The sequence below is a fragment of the Xenopus laevis genome, chromosome 9_10S (assembly GCF_017654675.1).
Source record: "Xenopus laevis strain J_2021 chromosome 9_10S, Xenopus_laevis_v10.1, whole genome shotgun sequence".
NCBI classification, from domain to species: Eukaryota; Metazoa; Chordata; class Amphibia; order Anura; family Pipidae; genus Xenopus; species Xenopus laevis.
In genome coordinates this window covers 69,474,847-69,489,167 of record NC_054388.1, presented here as the reverse complement: position 1 = coordinate 69,489,167, position 14,321 = coordinate 69,474,847, and the positions used below count along the sequence as shown (strand labels likewise).

Below are 14,321 nucleotides of genomic sequence, written 5' to 3'. Positions count from 1 at the left end.
CCAAAAAGGAGACGGCACTTCGGTAAGGGGAAGGCAGATTTATTGCAGTATCCTGCAAAGAAAAATACACTTTACATGTTTCTGGGCACAATCCCTTAATCATAAAATAAGATGCGTCCCGAAATGCATAAAGTGTATCTTCATTGCAGGATACTGCAATAAATCTGCCTTCCCCTTACCGGAGTGCCATCTCCTTTTTGGTTTGGTGAGCACCTGGAGGGAAATTTAGGAGTAGTTTTACGGGATACAGAGCTGAAGTGGTTCCTTTGGTTGAGGTTGGAGCTTATGACATGGCCTATAACTATATGTCCATAGATATGGGGAGTATGTGGGCGTCATTAGAGCCTTGGTCAAATATTAATGCAAAAATTGTGAACTTCAATGTAACTCTCAATGGAGAGCCCAGATGCCAAGCACTGAGGCACATACACTGTATATTCATGAATGGCAGGCATGGCAATCAATCCAATTCAGGCTTCATAAAATAAAGAAACTAAATGCTATGTACAGCACACAACACGTTGTCCCAACTAAAGTTGTCACCTGTTCAGTTTTTACATAGGCTTTCAGGGTCAAAACTGTCCCATCTGGGTTTGAATGATGAGTTCTGAAATCCTAGACAAAACTCTGCTAGACTTCTATCTGGAATTAAGCCTGTTCCTATATGCTGCGTTCTAGCCATGTGAACAGTTATCTGTACACCACCGATTTCATCAGCTCCACAGTGTCAGGATCAACAATATTGGCACCCAAAGCAATCAACTCCCCTGCAACATCACCTGCTCATCATTGCCAAATCACCCCACCCTTGGAAACTCCTGCTAGCCACCCCTGCCCCACCCCCAGCGCTCCTGATCGCTGGTGTTATTGACAGGCTGGAACAAAAGATTGCCTGGCAGAAGGGGTACGTGCTTGGCGCCCCCAATCACTGTGGTCGAAGCAAGTACTGCTGCTGCCTACCTCTAGTTCCAGTTCTAGCTCCACCCACGATGTAATCCCCCACATACCCTTACCTCACACTTCACTCCCTAAAGCTGCCATAGATGCAGTCTGTGGACTCCTCCAGATATTTTTCACACCATGATGGTCGGACGTTTAGTTGATCAGACAGGTCAGAAAATTTCTTTCAGCGAACGATAAAATCTTTATGTATATGGACTCTGACAATGTCCATGGGTGTCACTAATACTTTTCTGACATAACTTTCATATGATTGCTGTCAATTAATGGCCAGAACATGGTCTGATTTGTTATTTTTCCTACTTATTTCAATCTGAATGGTTAGTTGTAGAATGAAACTAACAATCTATTACTAACAAAAGTAACATCTGCACATCTATGGCAAGTTTTAAAAGGAAATTTGTCCTGGATGAACAACAATAGACTGAACAGATAGACTGATAAAACCTCACCCACTGGTGAGCCAGTGGTGAAACTGGATGCTACTGGGCCCCACAGCAAACTAATTTTAGGGTCACCAACATATCTAGAGGTTGTCCTGTTTTACCAATATTTATTGAGATTGTATATGAATTAGAGCCTCATGGGGCCCCCTTTACCACCTGTGCCCCCTGCAGCTGCAGGGTCTGCTTCCTCTGTAGTTACGCCCCTGAGGTGAGCAATCTATATACTGTATGTAACTATAAATGGCTACTGACCAGAAAATCCCTTTCTGCTGAAGGCCAAGCTGTTCTGTCACCAAAAGGTTTGCTGAATGAAACAATAAATAACTCTACTTGAGAAACAAACGCTCATAGACTATATTGGATAGTGTAAAAAATGTTGCACGGTTTGAAAAATTGTCACACAAAAAAACGCCCATTGGGTTCAATCCCTTTGGTTACTTTTTTGATGTTTCACAATTTTTAGCAGAACTAAACTGGTCAAATTTGCCCATCACTAATTATGACTTGGACTGCTGAGTTGCGCTAACAGAGATTATGAGGCCAGTTTCCTCATTCCACATTCTGCTACTGAAGTGCATAAATGATTTGCTAATGTTCAGTGTAGGGGAAGATAAAACTAGCTTGACTAATATGGTATGAAAGGAATGTCCATGGTTTATATACTATAGCAAGGCTCCCAGGAGCATGGGTTCAGTAAGATTAAACCATTAGCATTGCTATAATCAGTCACAAATGTGTTTTAAGTGCAATAAAATGTCTCCGTTGAGAGAGAAAACATGCTTGAAATGACTAATTAATTTCACATTAAAACAAGTTTCTAGGTAATTAAGAGAAAGTGAACAGGAGTGAAACAAAAACATATTGGTGTTTATACAATAATGTAGTATCTTGGCTCCTAACCAGCAATGTTAGGCATCTGTAAAATGTTTTGTAGCACAGATACTAGAAAGGCCAAGGTTTTGTATTTAAGGCGTTACTTGGTCATGCCCTGTTATGCCCCAACAAAACTATATTATGCCCCTGGCCACATTTTGTGCCCCTAGAACTGCCTGTTTGAAGGTATTTACTGGTGCATTTAAGGCATTTTCTATGTCAGGGATTAACATTATTTAGGGTAAAAATTACAGGGAGCGGATGACTGGGTTGTTATTGTGGGTGGCCAGGTGATGGTCAGGTGAAACAGTGTCACTCAAAAATCAATGAGAACGGGCCTATATAATATAGAAGAATTACAGATTCCTGTATCTCCAAAGAGACACTCACAAAATCACAACAGGGCTGGCATGGCCACATTTTTTACAGCACATCGCTCAACAGAGAGATTAGCAGAAAGGTAGCGCTGTATAATTAAAGGACAAGGAAAGGAAAAAAAATAAAATCCCATTTTTAATTTCTTTAATGAAAAAGAAATCTATTTCCAATATACTTTGATTAAAAAATCTGTACCGTTTTTATAAGAAACCTGACTGTATGCAGTGAAATCTTCTCCCCCTTCATTTACTGCTGTGGATAGGAATTGCCCGACGGTCCCTAACTGCTGGGCAGGGAAACAATCATACTTATGAACAGCAGGGGGAGCCCCCGCTTACTTCCCAGCCATGCAGATCTCAAGCTGCTAAGTTTGTTTCCCTGTAGAGCAGTCGCCAACTGTATAGGGATTTGTATTGGATTTTATTTTTGCCTTTACATCCCCTTTACTGTATCCAACTCCAGCTGCAGGGACAAAGATCATGGAGCCAGATTTAAACAGCTAAACTGGGATTCAATTTGGAGGATACTTTGCTGCAGCCACTGGTTATGGAGAGTTGGAGAAAGTTTTTATTAAAGGACATGTAAACCCTATAAACCATTACCATGTTTTTAGGTTGGGCACATATTCCCCACACAAAATGCATCATTGTCTCTTTATTGGGTCAGGTAGTATCTGTATCCCCTCCGTTAGCCTGCACTGTAGTGTTTTCCTGAATGCAAGATGTGCTTCAACCAGGCGGCCATTTTCTATTGGCTACATCATCATTTATATTTGCATATCAAGCCATGCCTGATGACCTTGCTCAGAAGTTTTTTTTGGTAATGTAACTTTATTAGCAAGTATGTGTAATCCTACTCACTCCTACATGTAATCCCACTCACTCATATGCATAATCCCACTCACTCATGCATAATCCTAATCACTCATACTTGTAATCCCACTCATGTGTACATGTAATCCCACTCACTCATATGCATCATACCACTCATACTCACAATCCCACTCACTCATATGCATAATCCCACTCATACCTGTAATCCCACTTACTCATACATGTATGAGTGGGATTATGCATATGAGTGAGTGGGATTATGCATGAGTGAGCAGGATTATGCATGAGTGAGCAGGATTATGCACGAGTGAGCGGGATTATGCACAAGTGAGCGGGATTGTGCACGAGTGAGTGGGATTATGCATGAGTGAGTGGGATTTCATGTATGAGTGGTATTATACATATGAGTGAGTGGGATTAGTCCTATGAGTGAGCAGGATTATGCACGAGTGAGTGGTATTATGCACAAGTGACCGGAATTACGCATGAGTGATCAGGATTATGACGGATTATGACGGATTATACATGAGTGAGTGGGATTATGCATGAGTGAGTGGGATTTTGCATGAGTGAGTGGGACTACATGTATAAGTGAGTGGGACTACATGTATGAGTGTTATTATGCATAAGAGTGAGCAGGATTATGCACGAGTGAGCGGGATTATGCATGAGTGAGAGGGATTATGCATGAGTGAGAGGGATTATGCATGAGTGAGAGGGATTATGCATGAGTGAGTTATATTATGCACGAGTGAGTGGTATTATGCACGAGTGAGTGGTATTATGCACGAGTGAGTGGTATTATGCACGAGTGAATGGGATCATATATCCTTACTGTTAAGCTTTTAACAACCAGAGTGGCAGTTATCTAAAGATTTCAAAGAGGCCGTTCACTGATTAATTTTTTATGGGGGGTTTAAATGTCCTTTAATCAATACAAAAACTATAAAATCCACATTAGATTACATGACAATACAGGACCCAGTGTAGTCTGTATATTCTGATTATTATTACTGTACCGGCTTCTGTCAGATTTTATTTGACTTGTGCTGTTTTGTAATTTATGACAATCCCTAAGCAGACCAGACCACACTGAGCATGTGCAGGGTCAGGCACAGATGTTTAACAAAGTTACAAGATGACAGCCCCCTGTGGCCAACTTTGAAAGCATAAATCATTTGTTTGATTAGGCTTGTGGTGCAGTAAGTTCATGTTTATGTTTAGTATACAAAATACAGCATTGCTAGCCTTATTCTGTTTTAGACTTTACATGCCCTTTAATGTTGCTACTTATTAAAAGGGTTGTTTAGATATTGAATTGCTTACCCTTTTCTCCAATATCCCATCTTCTCCTGGACAGTCTCTTTCAACGTGTGCCTCTCTCAGGGTTGGCATTTGTTTTTTGTGTGCCGGCTCTCTGTTTAGAGTTGTGTATCCGATATGTTCATAAATGGGATTTATCGTCATCTTGGCAATATATTCTGCTGCCTTGGTCTCAATGTAGAGAGTAATCAAGCCATCAGTCACCAAATCATGGATGGACTCGAACCTTTTCTCTCCAACAAAGTGTTTTCCATCGTAGTAGAGACGAAAGTTCCTGGTCTGATTCCCAAATCTGCCTCAGAGAAAGAGGAAAGGGCATTTCATATGTTTTCGGGATAGAAGGAACAAGATCTTTTCTTTAAGCAGAAATAATGTAAAAAACATGCTTTATGGTTGGTTAGAGCAGCCTAGCAACAGACAAAGTAAAAGCACAAGAAATCATTTATTTTACTTGTTTAAATCATGGCAATACATTTGTGGAAACTCTGAGAACACTGTGGGAAAAAAAGATCTACAGTTCATTTGATATTTCCATGCCTGCCTCTTCACTGTCAATAATCCCAGCACAACTCTGAGAATAAATTCTTCTTGTGCAGTTCATCAACAGAGAGATGTGTTACGGAGCTGCCCTGTATGTTTTGATGGCTACAGTGCCAGCAATTATGTGCAGCAAATCTCTTCCCAGAATCACAGCAACAAAGGCACATAACATTACAAGGGCCAAGTATTCTGTATTTCTGCCTGCATTCCAAGCACAAACCCTTTGGTGTTTCATAAGAGACCCTCTGTGGCTGCATGATATAAAAAGGACATTTCTGAGACCCTCTCCTAATACAATGAATTAACAGCATATACTAAGGCCATTATCTCTCTAAACCTCTCTAAAAACGGCCTCCAAGCATGGAAAGATAAAGCATTTACACAGAAGTGTTATATAACATGAAAAAAATATCTGGGTGGTTATATTTAGCTATTAATTGCATCTAGCTAATTGGGCCACTGTGTTCAAATGTTAATGTTGTACTGTCCATAAAACAGCAAACAGCAAAAACATCTGACATCCACTGACCTATGGGAAATGTCAGGTTAAACAGGTTAGTGGGTAAACAAGTATTTCTCTGTGTATCGCCTGTCACCCCAAGTGTACTTCAAACACATATATTACAAAAGTCTGGCCATTATTACTGAAAATCCTGCTAAGTATTTTTGGTGGGACATCTGCCTACTAATTTTTATGTTCTTCTTAAACCCCATAATGATCTAATCCATCCCACAGTGGATCCAGCAGTGGCAAACATTTGCTCTTGCCCCTTGAGCATTTTAGTTAATAAATGGTTAAATGTACTTACTGTAGCTTTTGGTACTGGAGTGGGACCATTTGGTCAAGGTACAAATAAATTATACATCTAAAAGTTTTGGTGGAAGGCATATTGGGAGTTTTCTTGTTTGGGTCGTAGCCAGTGTACAGGTACAGAGTAAGGTGTTTGTGATTGTGAACATAATCGTTTATTGTTATATTTACAAAGAAAGTGATTTATAACGAATTGTAGCTGTATAATGTGCTGAGGAATAGCTTGGTGCTATATAATAAAGAATTCCAGGGGCCCCAGCCTTAGGCAGTGAGAGAAGCAGCAGCTCCTCATACAGAGTCTCCTCAGTGGACTTTACATCAGTTTTGGATTTGCCCCCACTTAGTGCAAGGAACAACAGAAACTATATATATATGAATAGAAATATAGGCAAAGATTATGTTCAGCACAAGCCCCATTTTTTGCACTAATGCTGTGTATGTGTATTATATAGTTTGATAACAGAACAGTCAGCCATTAGATTCTAACAGGAGACAGATCATATTTGTGCTTGAAACAGTCTTCAGATATAATTTCCTTTCCCAATGCCACAAATTAATTTTCTACCAGATCAGATGCTTTCTGTTTTGGCAGTGACTATGCTATGAGCTAGCAGGCAGGCAGCCCGCTATCAATTCCATATTTACAACATTTCCGCTGCAGTCATATGAGGGTCAGGGGAAACAGATGGGCCTCTGTGTAAAGGGTAAGGCTTCGTATCTGCAGTTCAGAGAGTTAAGCAAGAACAAACTCCAAATCAGTACAGTGCGCAATGCCCATAGCAAGGACAAAGGGCAGGGAACTTCCCCAACTCTCCCAGCAATGTCACAGATGCCTCCAAGCCCAAATCATTTTATATACTGCTATAAGCACGCTAAATGTACCCTGCTGTACTTAACTAATGCTACTAAAGTTTTACACTAATACAATACAGACCCAGCATATGTGATAGTGTTTGAACATTATCACTCCTTTATCTTTGTCGCAGTACAGCCTTGTAATATTAGAAACCATGGTAACCTAAGAATTCTCCAACAATTATCATTTTATAAGGAGAGAGAACAGAAGGTACTGTAGCATTAAAAGGCAACATCAACACTTTAGTATAGCAAGAGAAAGAGACAATGCCATGTTTGCCTGATTACCCTTTGCATTATGTTTTACATTGCCTTCCATTATCCAAAGAAGATTACAGAAAGGTACCTTTATTGAAGTTATGACCCTCTATCCTTGCACATCTATTCAATTAAATATATGTGATTTGATTGTGAACCCTGGATCAAAAATATTCTCGCCGGGTGCTGACCAATAAATCAATAAAAGTTCAAAGAAAGCACTCACGGCATTGATCATGGAATGAATTTCAAAGTCTCTTTATTCGTGCATGGTGCATCAACGCGTTTCTGCTCTCATCCTGACGACGGCTCTATGAGAACCGAAACGCGTTGATGCATATACATAAATAAATGTAGGGAGCACCGTGATGTGTGAAAAATAAAAACACTTGATTTGCTAAGGGAAGTGCTGGCCTGGGAATGCTATTCCAAATTGTGAGTATATGATTGATATTTGGTGGTGCACCCCTGAAATTGCTTTGTTGGAGTGTGGATACTGAAGATATAATATATATACATACATATAGAAATGTCCAAAGTGCCGGCACTCTAACCTCTATAAGCAGAGGTGCACGATCAAGGTTTGTTGTATACATAGATGAAGGATCAGCACACTGGTTAAAGGTGAATGTTTGCTCTTTTATTAAGATAGCATATTATCCAACGTTTCGGTCCCACTTGGGAACCTTTTTCAAGGACATTGTGCAATTTCTGTGTTGCAACTTAAATAACCACCCCCACCAGTGAATTTTGGCGCCAATATGAAGTCATCAGTCCATATAATCTGTTGATTCCCAAAAAAAATCTTTTTTTTTGGGAATCAACAGATATATATATATATATATGCACACACACACACTCTCTGTCTTTAAAATCCATGGATCATTATTTAATAACTAAGAACATTTATTTTATAATGATTGCCTTAATACTCTTGGCCATTTATAGTGTACAACATAAATTTATGACCATTGCCAGATAGGCAATGTAAATTAAGATAAAGGTATTACAGGTATGGGATCCATTAGCGGGAAATAAATTATCCAGAAAGCACTAAGGTAACCTTACATAGAGCCAATTTAAATCAAAATATTCAAATTTTTAAAGATTATTTAATTTTTTTTGTAATAATAAAACAGTACCTTGAACTTGGTGGCAACTAAGATATATTAATTTATATTAATCCTATTGGTTTTCTTTAATGTTTAGATTTTTTTTCTAGGTAAGCTATATGATTCAAATTACAGAAAAAATCCATTATCTGGAAACCCACGTTTCAGAGCATTCTGGACTTGCTACAGAGCAATACTTATGCTGTTATACATATATAGTATATTTTTAGACAAAGAAAAAAAAAATATATTTTTAGTATATTTTTAGACAAAGAAAATCTAGAAAATTTAGAAAATATAGACAGATTCTATGAAAAGGGTGATTTACTAACACATTTTTCTAGAAACACCCCAAGCTTATCATGCCACACCTATCATGCTAAGTCACTTCCTTTCAGCTAATTACTGTATAACTGTATTATAACTTATCAAGAGTTTCATGGAAGATGATACAGAAGCGTGTGCGTATTACTGGAGAGAGGCTGCTTACAAAAGGGTTAAGATTACATGCTAAAGTTAGTAAGACACAGAAACCTGGGCAACTAAGGAAAATTAATATACATATTTCTTAATATTTCCTTTAGACACATCCATAACATGCAACATGCATCACACCCTCATGATGCACCGTTTCCAAGAAAGGCCTAAATAAATTCCCTGGTAACACTGGCCCTTTAAGTTCATTATACATTCTTGAAATGTATTTTTTTACAGTATTTAAACTGACATCAGTGCAGAGTCTCTTGATGGCCAACAGTTGTATCATATCAAATGGCTTAAATCATAGCCCCATTGGATATTTAAGGCAATGAAGAGGAGATATGGGCAATTTTTGACTCACTACTTAAATGACTAAAATAATGATGGGGGAGTTGCAGTTAAACTACCTTCTGTTGGAAACTTCAGCTCAACTGAACCATGTAGAAAATGCACATGTAATTCAGCAATTAAACTTTGGAAAGATGTGATTATCTCTAATTCGCTTTGCCTACTTTCACAACAACTAGTCAGTAATTTCAAGATAAATGCTAGTTAAGCCTGAGCAATAGACACAACATGAATCTGAGTGAGCTGGAACACATTGTATTTATAAAAATCTCATTTTGGTCTGCAGAGCTAGACTCCAGTGACTTACTTACTTAAAAAATGATGACAGTAGAAAATTACATAAATGGTTAATTTGGATTGACAAAAGACACCTGCTCATCAAGTTTAACCCTTTAAAGCGAACGTTAGCCTTTTTATTAACTTTTAGTATGTTATAGATGGAACCAGTGGCCTAACTAGATATTACTGGGCCCCACAGCAAATTAATTTTAGGGCATCCAATATATCCAGAGGCTATGCTATTCTACCAATAGATATTGAAACCCATATATGATTTGGCCACGCTAGTCCAAATCAGCCCCTGGCCAGTGATCAGGCCTAAGCAGTCCCATCAATGTGGTTCTCAGATGATGGGATGCAATGAAAACTGCCGCCCTGACATTAGTGTGTACTTTCATGACAAAATCCACCCATTTGTACATGGACAGGCCAATGTTGTTTCTGTCAGTGCACACTGATGTTGTGTAGTAGGCAGTTGACTGATGTTTTCAGTCCAAAGTCTTTATTTTACTGCTCCATCACTGACCTCAACAAACTGACAATGAGACTTTATTTTTCAATTAACTTTTAAATTGCATAACAAATTATATTCAGCTTTTGTTCTGTCTCACTGTCTCTTTAGAACTATAAACTATATTTTTATACAGAAAATAGCAGCAGTGACCCATTTTCAGAACAGGGTTTAAGCTACCTATTAAACAGTAGTTTGTTTGCCCAAGGTTTCACATGAAGGCTACTTTTTAAATTTTTTGTGTTTGCACAGATTTATGTACCGTATGTGCTGCACGAAGACAGGCAGTTGATAACCAGTTGCCCCCATGGTTGTAGTCATCATAACATGCAGATTGTATTTATTTTAATGGTGCGATATAAAATATACTGAGCACTTAGCACAGGCCATAACCCATCAGTCTTCATCTGTGCCATCTTGGCCATAGGCTGGTTGACTTCAGCAACTGTATATGGCTTTCAGTGAAAGGTTTGCTTATTCCAATTTGTTAAAGTCCACAAATACTAATATAGTAAGAGGTGAGAAATCCAGCTGAGAGGCTCAGCGGGCAGTTGGCCATTTGAATTTTGGGCAATAAAAGACATGACAACGAATAAGGACTGCAATGCAGTGTAAAATCTTATTCAATGAGGCATTTAAAGCTGTGAGTAATATTAGGAAATAAAGAGTGAAAAGATGTGTTGTTCAGCAAGTCATAAAAAAGGTTTCTTCGAATGAAAAACATTGGCCAGACTCAGAAAGAGTGTTATCTTATCATGTAATTGTATTCTTTCATCAATGAAGTTTGAAAGCTCAACAGCGTATTTATTATTTTAAAAAATGAAATTCATCTGAACTGGCACAGGACTGTATAAATTTACTTGCCACAAAAGCACTTAAATAGGAAAAGTTCACACTATATTTTCTTAAATTGGTTCTTGACAAGCAGAAAGGCTTATGACTGAAGAGACCCATGAGACTGATTCAAATTTACAAAAGAAGAGGCTGTTGTTGTTAAAAGATGGGGCCAAACTGAACTGTAGCCAAAGTTTAGCTAATAAACATACTAAAGGTGGCCATAGACACACAGATCCTATCGTTATATCGGATATCACTCATATGTGAAAAATGTAAGTCATACCCTTAAATATACCATAAACATACACTTATATCCATATGCGGCCTCCTCCCTTGTGGTTAACATAGCACTCCCCCCCCCCAGCACATGATTAAACACCTTATGGGCCCCCTAACAACAATTTCCAAATGCTAACAAACCCCCAGAACAAACCCTACTAGGCTCACGTCTCACAGGGTACAGAGTAGGGCAGGCAGAGTATGGCACACACAGGGAGCATAAAGAAGACAGCACATGTGAGTATCGCACACACAGGGAACATAGGGCAGGCATAGTATGGGACACACTGGGAGCATAGCACAGGTATGGTACACGCATGCTCCCAGTGTATGCCATACTATACCTGCCATATGCTCCCTGTGTGTGCGATACTCTGCTTTCCCTATGCTCCCTGTGTGTGCCATACTCTGCCTGCCCTATGCTCCCTGTGTGTGTGTGTGATACTCTGCCTTCCCTATGCTCCCTATGTGTGCCATACCGGTCTTCCCTATGCTCCCTGTGTGTGCCATACTCTGTCTGCCCTACTGTACTTACTCTATGGTAAAGTATGGTACACATAGGAAGCATAGGGAAGACAGTGTATGGCACAAATAGGTAACATAGGGCAGGCAGTGTATGGCACACACAGGGGACATAGGAAAGACAGAATACATCAGGAGACAATGAAACTGATCAGGACCACTTTGAACATCACCCAGATCATTTGTCTGGGGTGTGAACAATGTGCACAGTTTCAGTCTGTGACTAAATGTGAACAGTACAGGGTGCTACTGGTTTGAACAGAGCAGGGGGGATTACAGGTTGTGAACAATGCAGGAGTTTACTGTCATAATTTGAGGTGTAAACAATGCAGGGGCCAGTTAATATCAGTATTTATATCTTTTAAAGTTTACACAAAACTAAGAAATCACAGCAGGCAGACTTTCATGTATGGGGGACACACAAGGGGGACCACAGGCCACCAGTTGGACAGCCCTGTCCTAGAACATTAGCATGAAGCTTTAATATAGTGAGATGTGTGAGTGAGAACTTATTTGCTATTCAATATATTGCTGAAATCAAGGCTATATAACTGACAAACCAATGATTTAATATACTGTATACTGTGCTTACCTATCAATTGCTTATCACCAGAAATACATGTCTCCTCACTTATCTTCCCTGATAGAAGCACAATGCAGTCTTACAATCAATAAAACACACTTTAAGGGAAAGGGCACATAAAGCCCATTGTACACTTTCCTCCACAGGTGTATTTATAGAGGAGGAGAAAAGCAGATTGACTATTAAACACACAGCCATGTAGCTCCAATGATAGACTGAGCATTGGCCTGTAGGTAGCTATATGAATAGGAGATCAGCCAGAGAATTCATACATTCTCTTTTATGTGCTGATCCCCAAGGAAGAAGTAAACCCTAAAAATGAATATGGTTAAAAATGCCATATTTTACATACTGAACTTATAGTACCAGCCTAAAATGTTAGTATCTAAATGGTAGCAATGATGGAGGACTTTAAACAGGGGGTCCCCATCTTGGAAAGTTCAACGCTCATATCCTTAGTGTGCTCTGTGCAGCTGTTGAGATGCTATTTTTTTTGGAGTTGTCCCAAATTTACAAGCTGAAAATGAGGGTTATCTGTAATATAAGTTGTTGCTACAAGGCTGATTATTAAATTCTAATGCTAATTTCCCTGTTTTACGGTGGCCATACATGGGCCGATAAAAGCTGCCGACAGATCGGCAGATTATTGGCCCGTGTATGGGGCCCTCCGAAGGGCTTCACCGATCGATATCTGGATGTCGATCGGATGGGACTAAAAATCCAGTCGGATCGCGGCCGCATATGTTCATGGATGAGGTCCCACGATCCAACCGCCCGTTACCCATCGTTAGGATCCGATCTTTGGGCCCTAGGGCCCACGATTGGATCAGCCCGATATTGCCCACCTTAAGGTGGGCATATCGGGGAGAGATCCACTAGTTTGGCGACATCGCCAAACGAGCAGATCTCTCCGTGTATGGCCAGTTGCCAAACGAGCGGATCTCTCCGTGTATGGCCACCTTTATGTGCTGTCATGTAGTAATTATCTGTATTATGTACTAATCAGCCTTATATTGTGATATTTCTGTTCTGTATATACTGCATATTGTGAGTTGGCCCCTAAGCTCAGTAACTGACAGTAGCACAGAGCTACTGGGGTACAGATCTCTACTGCTAAAGTGCTGTGGTTGCCTTGGACTGTACAGAAGCCAAAACATAATGTACAACATTTCTAGTCTACTTCTTTAGTTGTTTTAGTTCTCCTTTAATTGAGCTACTGGGTGTTTAAGAGCTGATCCACTTTCTTCCTCCTCTAAAAAAAAGCCTGCAGAGGAAAGCAGACAATCCTCTTAGTGTGCCTTTGCCCCTAGAATAAAAAAAATGACAGGATTCAAATAATTTAGAGAAGAGGATACGCCATGTCAGACTCAATCTGTAATCTGCATTTTGTGCAAGCAATAAAGCACTAAAGAAGAACGAGTCTGCCTAGGTCTGTCCTTTAGTTTATAAGATTTGCATTCAGCTGTAAGGCAAGCCTGGGCAGAAGCTCCTATAGGGAGGAGTGGACCTCAAAATGTAAGTGATAAATAGCAGCCTGGAATGAATTCTTTGGGAAATGATGAGATTCTCATTCCCAGGGCTTATCTCCCAAACATGGTCCCAGCTCACCTTATTTATACTCACCTCAGTGCCAAAGTGTATGTTCCAGGTTGCCTCTGACTCTCACGAATGAGGTAACTTCCTTCTGCCCCACTTAACAATTGGTCTGTTTCCTCTCTTGAAATCATACCAAAAAATCTACAACATCAAATCAAAAGCATTAGTATTTGATGATTATTTATTTCAACTTTATTTCAGTTTGGATTTAAATCTGACAAACATGGTTCTCTTTTTAAATGTGATATGTAAAAATAATTAACCTTTTTGGTGAATCTAGGTCTATTTAAGGGAAACTATCTCACAAAGTGTGCTGTCTTGTCTACATTATGTAATGTAACTTATAGGGACAAATTCACTAAGGCGCGAAGCGCCGAACGGTAGCGTTAATTCGCTAGCGTTTGGCATTTTCGCTACTGCGCAAATTCACTAACGAACGCTGGCGTAGTTTCGCTAGTGTAACTTCGCAACCTTACGCCAGGCGAATCTTCGCTAGC

At 39.5% G+C, this 14,321-nt stretch overlaps 1 protein-coding gene across 2 annotated transcripts in view; it reads right to left on the bottom strand.

Moving 5' to 3' along the window:
• The window catches only part of chn1.S (chimerin 1 S homeolog), a 63,849-nt gene that overhangs the window by 30,217 nt on the left and 19,311 nt on the right, over positions 1-14,321 (bottom strand). For both annotated transcript variants that reach the window (XM_018238891.2, XM_018238892.2), the window contains exons 6-7: positions 13,852-13,965; positions 4,817-5,105 (exon numbers count right to left, since the gene is read on the bottom strand). In XM_018238891.2, the coding sequence (XP_018094380.1) occupies positions 4,817-5,105; positions 13,852-13,965 (403 nt within the window). The remainder of the gene's footprint in view (positions 1-4,816; positions 5,106-13,851; positions 13,966-14,321) is intronic.